This window comes from Aedes albopictus, chromosome 3, assembly GCF_035046485.1.
Source record: "Aedes albopictus strain Foshan chromosome 3, AalbF5, whole genome shotgun sequence".
Taxonomy (NCBI): Eukaryota; Metazoa; Arthropoda; class Insecta; order Diptera; family Culicidae; genus Aedes; species Aedes albopictus.
The window spans coordinates 345,152,479-345,171,440 of record NC_085138.1 but is presented as its reverse complement, the minus strand read 5'-3'; the positions used below and the strand labels follow the sequence as shown (position 1 = coordinate 345,171,440).

The 18,962-nt window shown below is 41.7% G+C and overlaps 1 protein-coding gene across 50 annotated transcripts in view; it reads left to right on the top strand.

Annotated features, from left to right (window-relative positions):
- Positions 1-18,962, top strand: part of LOC109421922 (sodium channel protein para) — a 521,170-nt gene that overhangs the window by 492,228 nt on the left and 9,980 nt on the right. For all 50 annotated transcript variants that reach the window (XM_062855155.1, XM_062855169.1, XM_062855173.1 and 47 more), the window contains 2 exons: positions 11,212-11,516; positions 11,581-18,872. In XM_062855155.1, coding sequence (XP_062711139.1) covers positions 11,212-11,516; positions 11,581-12,582 — 1,307 coding nt within the window. In that variant the 3' untranslated portion in view covers positions 12,583-18,872. The remainder of the gene's footprint in view (positions 1-11,211; positions 11,517-11,580; positions 18,873-18,962) is intronic.

Genomic DNA, 18,962 nt, shown 5'->3' with positions numbered 1-18,962 from the left:
AAATTAAGGTTTATTCTAGGGTTTATTTCCTTATTATTATTTTATTATGATTTGCTATGGTATTTAAAAATAAAATTCCAATAATACATACAGTTAATGCCACACTTGTTTTCAAACTGTATTCATTTCGTTTGTATGCAATTTTATTTATTTATTTTTTTTTAAATCAGACAGCATCAAATATAACAAGACAAAACAGAATGCAGACGATCTTCAATTTCAAATTCTTATTATTTTAAAATTAAACTCAATACAATTCACAGAATCACTAAAATTTGTGAACCATATCGACATAGATATTAACCTGAATTAGTTTATTTATTATCGATATTTTCGGCCAAACCAACCGAGTGGAATTATGCAAAACTAGACTTCACAAATACTGACGTGAGTGAGGTGAGAAGTGAACAAATTGGTAATCGTATCATATGCATTACACTAAAAATAAGTAACTTGAAAAGTGAAAATTTCAAAGCTAATTCATTTTTTTTGCGATCAGGCTTGGAACTGACTTCCTACTCACATCACATCGAAATTACAGTTTACAAAATGTTTTCCAATATTGCATGAACTAAATTTCATTACATTTCCCATATTGTATATTCAATACAGCACAATACACATTAAAATCTGACTGGACACTACATAAGTGATCAAGTCTAATAATTATTTCTCATCTCTCCTTTGTTTTAATACATTCCAGTCTGAAGGATATCATTCGGTCTACTATTTTTCTGTTTAAAATGTATAAGTAAATTTATTATTCTCCGGTAAATCAGTTCATCATAATTTATTTCAATAAATTGTTGTGTTATCAGTAGTAATGTCATATTAATTTGAACCCATGCCTATTTTTTTTATTTAAACAACCTGATGCTTACAAACTGTGAATAATGATTAATTGTCATAATGTGTTGCTCCATGAATAATATAGTGTCCAACAATACGCAATAACATGTGAGCTGTAATAACACTGTAAAAATCATGGTAAAAATCAATAAATGAGAAAAGTTAAATAATTAATCATATTCAACACTTTTTTTATGACGCCTTGGTCTAACAACCTTTCATGCCCCTTACTTGTTACTTGCGAGGTTGCTTGTTTGGCTGATTATAATAACCCGGGAGTGGTCGCGTCGTGTACTGAGCATAAAGCGTTGCAAGAAAAAAAATGATTCCTACAAAATTCAAACGCACGTACGTACGAAAGGATATTTCCCTTCACAACCTCGTTCACAACATCATAGATACCCATGTCCAATTAACCTTCCATAACTCGCGTGGCTGGCCACCACCGTCAGCACTAGACTAATTTCAAGACCTTGATGTACCAAAGAAAACCATCAAATTTTATGTGTCCAATTCAGTACCCAATAATATTCATTACCGTATATATTTCGTGTAAATTGACTTTTGTGTAAAATATATTTAGCGTGTTACACCGATCTGACAGTAAAAGACTAATCATAAATTGCGAAATTGGGTACCGAGGATTGTTCAAAATCTGCAAACTCGACTGCGGAGAAATCGCTACCATGCCGCCGCTGGCGCCACGTTTATGCTGAGTACAAAAGCGAGATTTTTCAACGTGTTGTACTAAATACAACAGCGGGATTGCTCGAGGGTTAATGTTGTTTTGCCTTTTGACAAAATCATATCTAGACAATCAAATGCTCAAGCTTGGGTGTGAAAACTTTTGAAAAAAATAACCCTACATTTTAGCGAGGGTGTTGCCAGCCACTTGTCATGGGTGTTGCAGATTGGTAGTGCAGTGCTGATAATCATGTTTTTTTTTGGTCACGAACACATAATGTGCAAACGTGACGTTTATGTGGGAGGGGAAGCCTTGAAATGCATGCATAATATAACTATGCCCAGTTGTTCTGAGACGGATGCTCTATTGTATCCTATTGAGAAATCGAGTCGGCGGGTTCTCTGGAATTCTCTAATTTCCATACTTGAAAAGGTAGGTAGTAAAACCCTGACGCATCTTACTGGAACAAGTATTAAGAAAATATTAAAGCACATGATCTTGTTGATATTTAATGGTGTCCTGTTCCATAAACGGCTACAAAAACGTTCAGTCATTACCCACCAGAGCCATCTTCACATGAGATCTCTTCTCTGCTATGCACCGATAACCTTTTTGCGCTTTAATTTCGCATCAAAATCCATTTTATTTTAATTTCCGCGTAATACACGAACTATAAAAAATGTCGCTTGTGGTACACAGCGTGAGCGTGGTGTCACTGTAAATGGTAGAAGACGCGTCTGCTTGAGGGTTAATAATAATTACACTTGATAAAACTTGAACATGAAACGAATCAAATTGGGATATTTTTTTTTTTATCTTTTCCTGTATGGTGAATTCGATCCATTTCGCTAGTGAATTTGTTATTCGTGGGCGCCATCTGATAATGGCATGTTCAAAATGTAGGCAAACAAATAAGAAAAAATCGACTTTCGTTTGAGGTTAATTTAGCAATGATGAGTTTATTTCAATTATTGTTAAGCTAAACGGAATCGCTCAAATAATCTCCAATCAGTGTGTTTTTCTTTCGGAATGGTCAAACAATTTTGCATGAAAGCTTCACTTGCTTTAGTGATTCTTCTCAGTTCCGTACTGATGTAAAAAAAGCAAGGTTTCCAGATTTCTTACGCGATTTCTTACCAGAAGTTTAAATGCATCGCGAAAGGCCAATACATTTCTTGCCATCAGCGTAAACCAGCAAATCACATTACTAATTTACATTGTCTGTTTTATGGTTTAGTATATTCAACTAATCGTTTGCCCCTCTTTCCATATTGAAAGTTAAATGAAAATAAACATCAAATAACCAAAAATTTGTTACTTTTTTTGCGAATGCTTTGGTAGTTATTTATTAGCGCCCAGTCAGTGTATCGAAGTTCTTATTCGTTGTTATAGACAAGTCATGAACTTAGTTTTATTCCTTCGTAAGAACACATATTTCGGCGAAAAACATTGAAAATGAATCAATTCACCACCAAGAAAAAAAACTGTAGCTTATTATTGTCAAAATCCATAGCCATCGATTTCGTATTCGATAAACTCTAATTTTACCAAATGTCAAACTTTGTGAGACGTCAAACGTTTTTAATTATTCAGGAATTTTCCACGTAGTTTTCATTTGAATTTCTGATCGACTCGTATTGGCAAGTACTTGTTGCATACACTATTATATAATTTAAAAACACCTAAATAGCCGCATCATTTATGCAGTGTCAATGCACGATCATCAAGTTTTCCAATAACTTCCACAGTGTACATTATTCTCAGAGCAGTTATTAAGTATTTAAACTAGCAGAAATAAAATTACAAAAGCCAGGAAGTTTCAGGATAGCTGACCGCTCATTTAACGAAGAAAAATATGTAAGAAGGTCGTTGCGTATCACGTGAAAGTTATATCAAACTTGCCATTTCGTTATTGCCTAAAATCTTATTAAGGTACGTTACGGAAGCATTTCAACATATCAACGTATTTAAAAGCGGCATGTATAATTAAAACATTTATTTTTTTTCTTCATAGCACGGCAAGCAACTTCTCTGGCTTGCTGACGTTGACAATAATACATTTTGAGTAACATCTGGCCACCGACCAGGTTGATGGCATCCTCATAGAAACGATATTTCCAAGATGATGCATCAAACTCAATCTTCACAAAAAAAAACTCAGCTTCAAGGGTGTGACACATCTAGATTTGGATATTTGGTGAACCTATCATATTTTTTACAGTGGATTCGCGCAGGGCTGACGTGTGTTTGTTCGAGAAACATGATTGCAATCTCCACAGACCTGTTTGTCAAAGCAACGTAGGCAGGCGGCAGTAAAACGTTTCACCAGATGCAAAACTTTCACAAAAAATCCATTTCGTAGTTTGATACATTTCGATCCGTTTTCCAAATCTGGCTTTCAGCATCAGATTTCCTAAAATCTGGAAAATTACCAAACCACCATCGAGCAATTGAATGACATATGCGTTGTTAAATAAGATATATTTTCATTGACATCCGGGTAGCATTATCCCTTTCGAATAGCATTGAGCAATTTGATCAAAATAAACTACTGTTTTGTTTGCCTCGACATGTTTCTTAAGCTAAGTTTGCTGCTCCCAAAGCGGAAGTACAGCTCCATTTGATTTGCACGGAAGGCGTTACCGGTGTTAAACTTTTTTTCGAACTATCCGTCTGCGAACTGCCATAGCAAATTTGAGGCGGAACTTGACCAGTACTTTCCATATTTTTGCCGAGTACTAACGAAATGGCAACCGATGGCAACTACCAATCACTTGTAATTTTTGCAGTCACACAAACACATGATTTCATTATTCAACTTTTTCTCCAGCTGACTTTCCAAACCATTTTGATCTTGAAATTCTCACTCTTTTTTCATACTGAATTTTTTTTGCGCTGTTTTTCATTTTGAATTTTGCATTTTTTTTCTTCTCATATATTTTTTGCAACTCCGTCTATCTCCACCGGAGTGCCATTCCAGAACTCCGTCTATTTCCACCGGAGACTGTTTAAACATTCATTTTGCGTAATATTTTTTTTTTTGCTACTCCGTCTATTTCCACCGGAGTGCCTTGACTTATTTCTTTTCAGAACTCCGTCTATTTCCACCGGAGTCTGTGAGTCTGTTTTAAGAACATCTCCATTTTTACCGCATCTTACTTGTACTGGTTCAGCTTTACCGGCTGTGCCATGTCGTGACCGGCTTCCGGCATCTTCCGTTGGCTACTCCAGCTCGACGCTCCAACTGGTAGAAAGCGATTCCACCCGCTTACTAACCGGTGGAGCGGGATGTAGTTGTGTGGGCGCTTCTGTTGTGCTGTTTCTTTAGCTGGTCTAAGCGAGGAAAACTCCCAAAACCTCACTTTTGACCAGCTACGGAATTAGCACTCCAAAGAAGCCTCGGCCCGGTTGCTGCTATTACTGTGGGTTACTGCTCCGCTCTGCAATCGTCGATCAACTGACTGCTCGTTCACGACGTGTCACTTTTATATTATGTTGCGTCGTCTTCCTTTCCTCCTCGACGTCGCGCGTGACATGTTGCATTCCTAACAAGGAATAGTATTAGGCGCTCCCGTTTTCATATGTCGATTTAATTTCAATTTTATTTGCATTAACATTTTTTTCTGTTATTCCCTTTTACTTATTCACTACCTTCACCACAATCTGCACAGCCATTCTGGACATATCAGGGCTAGCGTTACCGGGATACCGTTCAGACCCGGAGACTTATTAAACTTGAGCGACTTCGCTATTGCGATGAGTTCATCGTTCGTCACGGGGCGACCTCACTCTGGCCGGTTTGGCCATAGAGGACGGGGACCAATAGTCTTGTATCGTGGCGCGGGAACAGTGTTTCCAGGATTTTCTGCAGCATCTCAGGGGAGCGTTCTTGGGGTGCTGACGCGCCCTTCGTTTTGGCCATGACTTCTTTGAAGGCATCACCCCAAGGGGTCGTGATTTTCAAGGCCTCACTACGCTCCATTCTATCCTCATCGGTGCGAGCTCTTTGCATCCTCCTTCTAGCTCTTAGGCAGGATGCGCGTAGTTCTGCGATTACTGGACACCACCAGTAGTATACCAGTTTGCGTCCATTTCTGGGTAGGGATTGCCTCCGTGGTTCACCCTGTTTTGAATCGCCAGATAGTCACTGTACGTGAAATCGTCAACCCTCCAGTCCGAGCTAGGGTTTCAAGGGTTTTTATAAAGGGGTATCTGTGATGTGATGATGTGATGTAAAGCCACTATAGTGGTATAGCCACTATAGTGGTATACCAGTGCAGGACTTGCCATGTCTGTAAGGTATAAATTCTGTATGAAATGCCTCTAAAATCCCCCAAAACCGCCACGGACTCCATATAACGCAGACCCTTCGAAACTCCCTGAAACGCCTGCGTAACACCTCTGAAATCCGCCCAAAATCTTTTAAAGCTTCCTGAAATGCCTTCGAAATCACCCTAAAGCTCCTCGGACCCCAAGTAACGCATCTGTGATCCTCGGGAACCCTCGAAACCCCTTGCGTAACGCCTGCCCCTGAAACCCACCGAAAATACTCTGAAACTTCTTGAAATGCCCCCTCAGACCCCCTGACACCTGTTCCGAAAATCAATGTTCTCACACATCCGGTTCCCGAGTTACCCGCATGATTCTTTCGCAATTTTCGGAACCACTGGAACATCAGGTCTATATTGCGAAACTGTGATTTTAAACTCCTATTATCTTGATTTGTGTTACAATCATGCTGCTTTATTTTGTGTTCAAGGCAAATAACATCCATGCATCGTATGTAGCATGTATGTAGTGTATGACAGCAGTATGCAACATTAGCCATAATTTGGAGCCTAAGAAACGCCCATGAGACTCCCTGAAGCGACCCTGGAACCATCTGAAACGCCTGAGAACTCCAGGAATCCCCCGGAAACTCCTGTGGATCCCTTGAAAAGCTCCTTAGACTCCCTGGAACGCCCCTGAGGCCCCCTGAAGCCTCCTTAAATGTTCCTGAGACCTCCTCGGATTCCCTGAGATCCCCTCGAGCCCCTTGAAACCCCTTGAAGCGCCCCAGAGACCTCCTGAAAGCTCCTGATTCCTTGATGTATCCCTGAGGACCTCTGAAATTTGCATGTAGTGCCCCTGAGTCCCCCTGACCATAACAGGATGTCTGCTCATAAGGCAAATACCAAATGGAAATATTGAAATTTTAAACCATAAAAGATGAAGAAATCGCAGAAACAACTCCTGACTGAATTCCGGAATGAATTCACGGTATTCTTGCAGCAATTCCCTCCAATATTCCTGGCACTCTTTTCAAAATTTCGTCTGGGATTCCTCCCTGAAATTTCATGCGTGATTTCTGCTCGAGTTCCTTCTGGGATTTCTTCAAGAATTCTTTCCGAGATCCTTCCAAAAATCCTACAAGAACTTGTGGCAGTATTCTTCCAAAAACTTCTCCGTAATTCTTCCAAAATTCTTCCAGTAACTACTTCTGGAATTGCTAACCATGGGTCCCCGTCTCCTATGGCCAAACCGGTCATAGCGAGGTCGCCCCGGTGACGAACGATGAACTCATCGCAATAGCGAAGTCGCTTAAGTTGAATAAAACTCCAGGTATCCCGACAAGTGCCAGGAATATTGGAGGGAATTCCTGAACCAATCCCCGTGAGAACTCCTGGAGGAATCCCGGGTGAAATTGCAGGAATTCTCAGGCATATTATCCTTGTGAAAGTAAAAAAAAACTTGTGAAGAAACTGCTGTAGATCAACTCCCATGACGTCCCAGGAGGAATATCTCAAGGATCCCTGAAAGGAGTTCCTAGGGGCACCGCTTAGGAATATCAGAAAGGATCCCTGAGGGAACTTCTAAAGGAATCCCAAAACAGGAAGGAAATTCTAGAGGAATCCTAGAAAAAAAATGTGGAGAAACCACGAAATAAATTCCCGGAGGAATCTTTAGAAAAATGCTGTGGTAATCATAGAAGAAATTCTTGGAGGAATCTCGGAAATTTTGGAAGGAATTTTGAAGGAATTTAGGAATTTCTGAAGTTATTTCAGAAGGTATTTCTTAAGAAAGCCAAAAAAAATTTTTGCAAAAAATCTCGAGAGTACTTCCTGAAGGAATCCTGGCAAGAATTCTTGAAGAAATCCCTGACGGAACCTCTTTGGGAATCTCATAAAGAGCACATTTTTTGTACGATCAAGCGTGACACTTCTTTGACATTTCGTTACGACTTTCCCGAAGGTGTTGCACTAAAACGGCTCGTTATTTTGGCAAAACTTACTTTGAGAAAGCACTATGGCCAATAAACATTAAACGCCATGTCGTGATTCACGACTCGTGAAGGCAACTGAAAGAGTGTCGCTTTAAACTCTTACTAGTCACATCTTGTGCATTTGTGTACAGTACCTTCGGGTGAAGCGGTAACCACGCGAAAATTCATCAAGACCATGTCCGGTCAGTAATAAACTTTTCATGGTGAAAATATAGTTTAAAGGATCTTTGTGCCCACTACGGCAATTAGCAAAGGAAGATCTTAAAAAATAACCGAGTAAGAGCCTATTATTATTATTGCCTTCATTAAGGAGATTTTCAGCCCGCGGCTGGTTCATCTCCACGGGTAAGAGCTTATAGCTGAGAAGTAGACTATGTCCTAGTTGGGATGTTACGCTAAGAAGAACAAGAGGATTTGCAATTTAGGTATGCTTATATGAATTTCAGCCTTTTGTAATAGTGTAAAAGCCACGGGGATGCTATGGTGATCTGATTTTGTTGCCGCTCATCATGCGCAACCAGTGCTCACTAATACCAACATTCATTCAATGCAGCAGCGGGAGAAAATAAGGAAAAACGCACTTTGGCGAACAAAGTTTACGAAAAGACGTGTTGTGTGTCTTTTCACAAGCAATTCCTATTCTCTGTAGAAACTTTATCTAAGCATCGACACTCTGAAATTGAAAATTATCAATTAATGCCGCTTTTTCATGACCAACACTTTAATGAGATCTAATGTGATGTAAGCGTTTTGCACCGATATCTCTCGTAAAAAGGTAAACATTTAAATTCCACGACTGTGTTGGTGAATATTTTGGCTGGAGCATAAATTTATGCTCCACGTAAGGAGGCACAATCCAACCTGTCAAACTCCATAGTGAAAAAATAGGTTGCCGTCCCCTTGGTAAAAGCTGTTTACTTTTCAATTGAATGTTACCAGGTGGCGCAAGCATCGAAAAGTGTGGACAAGAACCTTTATAGCATTCAGTTTCCGACGCTGACAGCCCGGCGGCGACACCATCGTTTGTATTCAATCCAACGTCTGTGCTACTCTCGGATGTCAACATTCTGAAAATTTCATCGCAAGCTCACGGAAAAATGGTAGTGAAGAACTGTCATATCGTATGGAAAATTGCGAAAAACGTTGTTTGTTGGAAAATGGGAAAGTTTTGTGAAAAGTTAGTGAATAGAAATCAAGAATGATTTGAATACGCAACTTTTTATGTTTACTTCATGTTCCGGAATGCTTATTTGGTCGAGTAATTTCGATTTTACTACCACACAAAAAAGAGCCATTTGTTGTATTTTCAATTTGGAATGTCTGTCTATTAAGCCTAGCGTTACCATCCCTTCTTTTCTTTTTCGCGGTACGTCTTTTAGAGGAGCTTTCTGTTCTGGAAGTAGCTCTCGAGCGTGCCTTCTTCTTAACGTAACGTCCCAACTGGGGTTATCATTCTGAACATGAGGGCTGCTAATAAACCACGTAGACCAAATTTTGGCCATTCTAGAACCACCCTCCCCCTCGTACACTTTTGTCCATACAAATTTTAAAACTTGCATGGAGCGTAAACTTAGGTCAGACTCTCCCCTCTCCTTCAAAAGTCGTGGTTTATGAACGATCTCATGTCAGAGCAAGCTGCAATCACACCGTCTTGATGGCTATGATTGGAATACCATCCAAGCCTGGTGCCTTGTTGACCCCAAGTAACTTCGCTATAGTGATGTGTTCCTCATTTGTTGCCGGGATTACTTGGCTTTGACGGACTTGACCATATTGTACAGTACCCCTGGGTGCATCTCATGATAAGTACGGGAGAAGTGTTTCCACAACCTCAAGGGACCTCGAGCAGAGCCCAGGTTAGTTAAGCGACTGCTCCATTCGACAGCCCATGCACTGAAATCCCCACCACAGGACTCAAACCCGATAGTACGCTGGATAGCGAATCTAGTAGTGGACAATCGGTCATCTTGAAGGGGAGTAGCCACTACCGTAGTACACCAAGGTTCGCTATGTGAAGTCCGCGTTTCGTGTTTCATGTGTTACCAAGTCTTGGACGGGAAACCGACCGGTTGTACGTTGGCAGCTGAAATGCAGCCGTCTTGTTAACCTCTTCTACTGAGAGCTTAACCGTCGAGATCTGCGTGCCTGTTGGCTCTTTTCGCAGGCAGATTGATTAACATCGCACTGCTGCTTAAGTGTATGCTCCTCGGCTTCGGTGATCTCGTCCAGGTTTTTATGCTGGAGGGTCGCCTCCGCTGTCAGAGCTCTCACCTGCACCTTCTCGCCTAGGATCTCTTGGGGTAGTGCCTTATAGGAGGTGCCTGTTTGACCGAAAACTATTTGAGCACCAGAGTTATCTCTCCTGTCCTATTGCGCCGGATGGTTTTCACTTCCGCGCCCAGCGACGAGTCGATTTGTAATGGTCCTCAACACCTCGGCGTACATGTTCGCCTCAGTCTTGACGACCGGAGCGTTGCACCTTTTGTGCTCGCAGACTGGCTTTACCTTTGTCATCTGCTTTCTTCCTTATCGTGATCCAAATATTCTCGTTGCAACGTTCGGACTCGGTCCTCGGCTTCAAGAAGTCAAATTTAGGGGTTTAGCTTTGCGCGATTTTCCTAGCAGCCGGCTTAGGTACCTGCCTTTAAGTGCTGGCCGTCTTCTTCGTCCTCGGCGGTCCGCGGTCTTCCCCCGGGCACTTCTTGCCTCCATTTGGCCGAGTCTCTACGGTATATCCTCTCCCATACTGCTCCGGCGTGCTGCATGGTTCCAGGCACCATGGTCGAGGTTTAGGCAAGAATAAGCTGTCCGTTCGGGCGGACTCCTTGACCACAGCCACCGACTTGCAGAGCTTCAGCAGATCTTGCAAAAGGTTCTTGCTGATACGCTTTCGCAAGCTGGAGTAGCCGATTAGTACGTCCAGTTACCTGGTACATCATTTTTGGTAGCTTATTTGAGTGGATCCTGTTGCGGTTTATCGCCCGCGTGAGGTCTGCGCGTGATCGAGGCTGTGGCCCTCTTTTGAATTCGTTTTGTTAGAAGTCATGTCATGGAGTCGATGATTCATCTTGTAATTTATCATCGTGTGCCAGCTGTTGCAAGCTTACTTTGGATTCCACAGAAATCTACGATCGAACAAAGTTCGCCGTCGCACGAAGTTAAGCATCTAAACGCTGATGAATGATGGAGCTCCACGTTGGAGATCATGCACACATTATTTACCGCAGGCATCTATTGATGAAGACGTGCAGCCGTTGAGTGTTCTCCAGGTTTCACTGGCGTTCAGCAGCACAGATTTCACGTTTGAGATGGAAATCCGAATTTAACGTTATTAGTGATAAGAAATAGTTCGGCAATTAACAGGCAACAGTAAGAATCCAAACTAACAATTTTACATTTCCCTCCACCATTCCAGGTCTCGTGCTGAGCGATCTGATCGAGAAGTACTTCGTGTCGCCCACGTTGCTCCGAGTCGTGCGAGTGGCCAAGGTCGGTCGTGTGCTGCGTCTCGTCAAGGGCGCCAAAGGTATCCGAACGTTGCTGTTTGCGTTGGCCATGTCCCTGCCGGCCCTGTTCAACATCTGTCTGCTGCTGTTCTTGGTGATGTTCATCTTCGCCATCTTCGGGATGTCGTTCTTCATGCACGTGAAGGACAAGAGCGGGCTGGACGACGTGTACAATTTTAAGACGTTCGGCCAGAGTATGATTCTGCTGTTTCAGGTGAATTTTTGGGGGTGTTGGGAACGAGGAATGAGACTGATCGGTTTTTTTTTGTATTGTGTAGATGTCTACGTCGGCCGGATGGGATGGCGTGTTGGACGGTATCATCAACGAGGACGAATGCCTGCCGCCGGATAACGACAAGGGTTACCCTGGGAACTGCGGGTCGGCTACGATCGGCATCACGTACTTGCTAGCATATCTTGTTATAAGCTTTTTGATCGTTATCAACATGTACATCGCTGTCATTCTCGAGAATTACTCGCAGGCTACGGAGGACGTGCAGGAGGGTCTGACGGACGACGACTACGACATGTACTACGAGATCTGGCAGCAGTTCGATCCGGACGGAACGCAGTACATCCGGTACGATCAGTTGTCGGACTTTTTGGACGTGCTGGAACCACCGCTGCAGATTCACAAGCCGAACAAGTACAAGATCATTTCGATGGATATTCCGATCTGTCGAGGGGACATGATGTTCTGCGTGGACATTCTGGACGCGTTGACGAAGGACTTCTTCGCTCGGAAAGGTAATCCGATCGAGGAGACGGCCGAGTTGGGTGAAGTTCAGGCCCGGCCGGATGAAGTGGGGTACGAACCGGTATCTTCGACGCTGTGGCGCCAGCGGGAAGAGTACTGCGCCCGGGTGATACAGCACGCGTGGCGGAAGCACAAAGAGCGCCAAGCAGGCGGAGGTGGCGGTGACGACACCGACGCTGATGCCTGTGATAACGACGATGGTGACGGTGGTGGTGGTGGTGGTGGTAGTGCTGGTGACGGTGGTAGTGCCGGCGGTGGCGTGACTAGTCCAGGAGCAGGTAGTGGTAGTATCGTCGGTGGAGGAACAACGCCGGGCTCTGGCGGCGGCGGTTCTCAGGCTAACTTAGGTATAGTAGTGGAGCACAATCTATCACCAAAGGAATCGCCCGATGGCAATAATGATCCTCAAGGCCGTCAAACGGCCGTCCTAGTAGAAAGTGATGGATTTGTAACTAAAAACGGTCACCGTGTCGTGATACACTCACGATCGCCGAGTATAACTTCACGATCGGCGGATGTCTGAGCCAGGCCTCGCCCCCCTCTCTCTGATTCAGATTCAGAAGCACGACAGAAATAATATTTAAGGGAAACATAAGAGTACTCTAAACAAACAAAACCAACAAAAAGTTAAAAACAAAAAAAAAACTATTCAATAATGAAAGGGAAAGCCGACTGCCATATAATAAATTTAATTATTTAAAAAAGAACAAAACTTTAATCGCATAGGAAAAATCCAGTGAACAAAACAACACACAAACACTCTCATGTGTAAAGAAGAAAAGCAAAAAGTGAACAACAGCAATCTCAACGAAGAACAGAAAAGCGCGAATGGAATCGAACAACTACAAGCTCAACTGGAAGAAGAGAAAACGAGAATCAGCCGGAATCGAACTCCACCGAAAAGATTCCGGAAACAAGAAGAAACGCGATTCAACCTCCACTTCAGTTGCCAGGACCGTTAACCTTTCAGTTATCCCCGTTGCGAGTCCCACTCTTCGAGCAGAAACCCACGTAACCATACGCACGCGTACGCGCGAGTGGTCATTTCAGTTCCATACAACCTCTCACCAATACTACTAAAAGTACCGATCTGTTGACGGAGTGATTTTTCAGTTACCCGAACTGACGACACGAACTGTAACCGAAACACAACCGAAAACAAAACACATACAAACAAACAAAAATGGTGCTGGGACCTTACCAACGGAGTAAAACAAAAGAACTTTCTCTTAATTAAAACAAAAACCAGAAGTGAAACGGACAATATATTTCAACACTAATGCAAACGAAAACCAATGGTAGTGAAAGTGAACGAACAATAAACAAACTGTATCAAACAAGAAGCAAGCAAACGAAACTAGTGAAAAGCAAACCAATGTGACAAGTGATGAACTGCGGAGTAGACAAACAAATATAAATTAAAGAAAAATAAATCATGTGTGATATGTCAAATAGCGAATAAAGAAGAAACAAAACCACAAAGCAAGCCCGGTAAAACCAATATCAATAGACTTTCTCTTTTCTACGAGTGTGGACAATGTGAGCGAAACACACACAAAAGTGACGCAATCAGAAATGAACAAAACAGTCACCTTGCAAAAAACGAAGAAGAAACAGAAGAGCAAAACAGATTTCAACATCCTGACGACGAGGAACAAATACACACAATATTGTAACAGTACATTTCAACGTTTCGGCCCCCATTCAGGTATTCCTTCGGTTCACAAGACACGTTATCTTCCCAACGCTTTCTTGGTTTTGTATGGTTTCCTGAACAAAACAACTAGTACTACTACTACTACTACTACCGAACAGCAATCACCACCACCCAATTTCAACAACTTCGACGAAGAAGTGACGAGAAAAGGAGGAAGTGGAGAAAATACCATTACAGGAGCAAAGAAACCAAAGAAAATCATCAAACTTCATCTGTCCGTCGAACGTGGCGAATGTTCGGGGAAGCAAATTATGGCAAAAAATACAAGAAAAGTTGTAAAGCGGAGTAAGCATGCGTTAAGAATTCTCGAACAAAAATGAAGAAAATCAGAAACAATCAAAGCGAAGCGGTTGAGTTGTAACAACATCCAAGCCAATGCAAAGAACATGAAGAGGGAGCTGCTTTAAAACAAGATCAGAAACATTCAATAACAAAGATACACACAAACACACACGGAGACATGTGAATAAAGTGAGATTACTAAAGAAGTAAATATATTATATTGGCTAAAGCAAGAACATACAGAATCATCATGTGCATTTTTATTTTTTATTTTTCTATAAAGCAAACAAAAATGTAAAAAACACAAAAAAAAACTTTCAAACAAACGGCATTGCTGCGATAATGTTAAGGCTTTTTATATTACCGAATAAGAGGAAAAATAAAAATCGCACAGGTTTTGTTCAACTGTTGTAGAGACAAAAAAAAACAAACAAACAACAGCAAAAGGAGGATTTATAAAGATAAACAAGCGACAACAACACAAACGCTAAAAAGAACAAAAAATCATTATTAATATGTTTCTGCGTGCAATAAAAAGAGAAAGTACTGTAATTATTATATAATACATTACTAATTTGTAAATCAAACGCGAGGGGTTGGGGCGAGCCTTTACTTAATAATAAAAAAGAACACTAGTCAAGCTTTTCAAATATTATCATTAAAGAATAACATAACAAATTAAATAAAAAAATAACAACTAATTGTAAGTAAGTTAAGTAACAAATTTTTTGAGCATTATCCCACGAAATGATGTTCGGTAAATCAAAACAAAAAAAAGAAACAAAAAAGTAAGCAAATAAAAACGCGATCTATTTTTTTAAAAGGAGGAAAACTACACGAACGCAAGCAGAAAACATCACCGACACGAACACCTGCACACAAACACACACACACATACACACACTAGAAGAGATGAAACATTTATTTCTTTCCAATGCATTTTCCTCGAATCTAACAGCGTGAAAGCATCTCTTCCGTGCGCGTTTTAACCGACCGAGAGCCGAGAGTCGACCGATCGCGCATTTTCCCACACAATCACAGCAAGTAGTGACGGCAGCTATTCGTCGTTCGGCAGGTATTCGGCGGCTAAGCTTCGCCGGCCGAACGCACGTCATCGTCATCGTTTTTTATACCTCAGCGCTCAGAGCTTCGCTTCAAATATATTTCTTCGCTTTCGCGTCGTCGCGTCGCTTATCGTCATCGCGAATCGATGTTGTTATACACTCTCATACATTCATAATGTTCTTCGCGTCGTTGCCCGGACGACCATGCTGCACGATTTCTGCGGTTGCTGCGATGCACGAATGACGCTCTCGGGCGACTCTTGGCTGCTCCAATGCTTCTGTTTGTATGTTAGCAATGTGGCATAATTCTATGGATGCTTCGCGATTCAAATAGCGAGACAGAAGAGAGGAAAATGAAGAGGCAAATGTAAGCGAAATATTTTTTGCAAAAAAAATGTTATCTCCAATATTCCGATTGGAGGAAAAAGGCAGAAAAAAACTATTTTCAAATAATATATTTTTATCAATTATCGAAAAACACAGACCCACATTCACACATACAGACACACACACACATATTTAGTGAGAAACTGTCAGACAGCAGCTAGAATTTCAAAAAATTATGAGATATATAGGAAACAAAGAGCAGAGACGCTGTGTCAGAACACGCTGTGTCACAACTTAGTTCGAAGTGAGAGCAAGAATGAGAGAGGGCCATGAGCTAGAGAAAAGTAGCAATTCAACTAGACGAAGATAGACATGCGAGAGATTGCGAGTGAGAGCGAGAATTGCAACAAACTGCATCTTACATAAGTTACATTTTTGTCATCCGAACGAAGAGAAGAAAATATTAGACGGCAAATTTCCATTCTTGTACATTGTGCTTGAATAGATGAAGAAAATAAAAACGACGACCGCGTGGAATGGAACGAATAATAACAGACACAGAACCATACCAAAGATTTAACTATAAAGAGCGACTAGTTAGACATAACAAACATAAAAATACCAAACCAGATAGAAAGAGAGAAATCGAATAAAAAAAGAGAAGTAGAACAGAGATGAACGATTAGAAGGAACACACGCATACACAGACATATACATATGAACATTTGAGTATTTTTATGCATCGTGGATACGAATTGTTTCTTGCCACACACACTTTCTCTCTCGCCGAGAGAGACACAGAACGACAGTGACGCTAAAAAGGGAAAAGAGTTACGAAATTGATGAGAACCCGCAAAATGAGAACCTCGCTTGAAACCGCTGAAGCAATTCCCTGCCGCGTAACAATCTTCTCGTCGTTTGTTGTTTCCGCGCCGTTCTTTCCACAAATGAAAACAAAAACGACAAACAAAAGGCACATAAAACAGAAATAAAAAAAACTGAACCGCCGCGCCGCGCTACAAACGCCACTCATTCGTCCGACTATTTTGCACTGAACTTACACATACATAAGACATACACGAACGCCATGATAGCACTCACACACACGCACGCAAACGCATGCTTAAACGCTCGATTGCGAACAATACGAGTGTTATGAAACCCACGCGCGGGCACTCATGCTCCCATGACGAAAAAATGAAGCAACACAAGTAAATAAACTTATACATTTATACCTAAATAACACAACCAAGTGTAAAAAGAATTAAACTGAAACACACAAATGCTTATAAAGTAAATAAAAAAAAAACTAAATTATTAAAGGAAAATTAAATAACAAAAAAATGACGGGAGCGCCGATCCCCTTTGTCCACAAAGAAACAACAATTTCAGTGCCTTTTTTCACGAGTGTATGAAGGAAAACAAAAAAAAAACAGTTTAAGATGAACAAACAAATAAGCAAACAAGAAAAAAAATACACAAGATTACTTATTAGCACGAGAGCAGAGCAGAGTAAATTTGATTTGCGAGTGTGTAACTTAACCCGAAGCGTTTGGGCCGAGCACCCATCAGAGCAGTAGGCGTTGCCCATTGAGTTCCTCCATCCGCGAAGCCGCGCAGCCTCCACACCACCGCCTACTGATCACACCTAGTTTCGCGCGCTTAGTTCTAGCTTTTAGCTTGTAGTGATAGTAGAGATATGTAGGAGGTAGTAGCAGCAGTAGTGCGAGCCAAAATCCAAAAATCTACGATCTTGATGTTTTTCTCTCTCACACGCCACACGGAAAAACAAACGCTTTCGGTTTTTGCTTCGCCCACAAGATACAAAATGGCAACCTGCGCTTCGTGCATTGCTTATATTGATTAGAAGAAAAAAAACACAGAACCATTAGAAAAAGTTCGCTAGGACGCGCTGCCTAACAATCGCAATCAAGAAGAAGAAGAATAGGTAGAGAAGGAGAGAGGAAATATTTAATCATACATGATGCTTTATAACCGAAAAAAAACACGGGAAAATCCGCCGCGTGGAAGTTTACCTAAGATTAAGCGTTAATGTTAAAATCGAAACTCAAATCGGAAAATCAGCCGCGCCACAAAGGGGCTTCAAGCGAGGTTCCAATTTTGAAAATGCGAGGTTATGGTATGCGAGGAAAAAGGCAGTTTCATGAAACCATGCAGAGATCGCGAGATATTTTTCTATTGACTTTTCGAGAGGTTTGTTGCTCTCAGGTGAGTGTCACGACTTGGGGTTTTCAAAAATAACTCAAAAGGACGCATTGAAACGAACACTTTGTCGTGATGAGTGCCAAATGAGTTCCCTTCATTCAAGCATTCCTTCTTCTAGAAAGAATTTTAACGGACATCCAAAAAGACCTCCCTCCCTACTGATCAAAGAGCGCCATGGTGTTGAGTGCCTCAGAATACAGCTGCGCAACTGGGTGACAGTGATGAGTGCTCAATTCCCTCTGTTTCTGAATGAAAACTCGGATACAACTTTGAAACATCCCGCTACAAAGTCATGAACCTGAACGCCGTTGTTTTGATGCGGCGAAACCCAAAAGCTACCCTTGATTATTGGTACTCATTAGACGAGGGGCCACTTGCGTGTGCAGCTTTTTCTTTTTTCTCGCTCGTTCTTTTTGATAAACACAAGAAAGAGCGAGATAAAAAAGGGTGCAAAATGCCCCCTCTTTCATCTGTTTCTTTCTCGTGTTTGTTTACGAGAGTGAGTGAAAAAAAAAGAAAAAGCAGCGCACGCTAGAGCGAGGGACTCATAATTCTTTCGGTTGAATTTATCAAGGGTGCAAGGACAATTCGATGATCGACTGATTCATGCTGAATTTATTTTCCAGTCGGCGCTAGAGTGTCTCAGAGCTTCGAACATCTGTGTTCGGTGACTCAGACTCAGGAAGAAGAATTAAATCTACGGCAACTCGGCGATTCTGAATTCACCCTGTAGGTGGCCTTCCTTCAAGTTTTGATCAACTGTATCTGAAGAAATTGACTAAAGCTAGCGATGGTTCGATAGTTAGGTACTCATCACAAGTTCACTGTTGATAGCTCGTCGCTACGATATGTAACTCCACAGACTCCGGATTGTAGAATAGCACCCCGAAGGCTTCCACCATAGCAGATACATCTCGACTCGAGAGATCACTACTCGGCATCAGTGTTAGTGAGACATCAAGTCCGTCCAGATTAACTTTATTATCTATGACTCCATGTCAGCCCTGTTTGGCATTTTGTGGAGAATCCAGCCTATTCAGACTAACTTCGACTACAACTGCAACATGGCATGGCATCCAGGTCAAACATCCGTTTTCGAGTGACGAACTTGGGATTGGTAACTCCCAGCAATAAATGCATTCGATCCTACGATTTCGAGTAGGGGATTACTCCTGAGCCGACGATCGTACAATTCAAGTAGAAGACGAAGCCTGCCACACGATATACACATGCAAAATGGTCATTGGCAGAGGAAGCTCTCAGTTAATAACTGTGGAAGTGCTCATA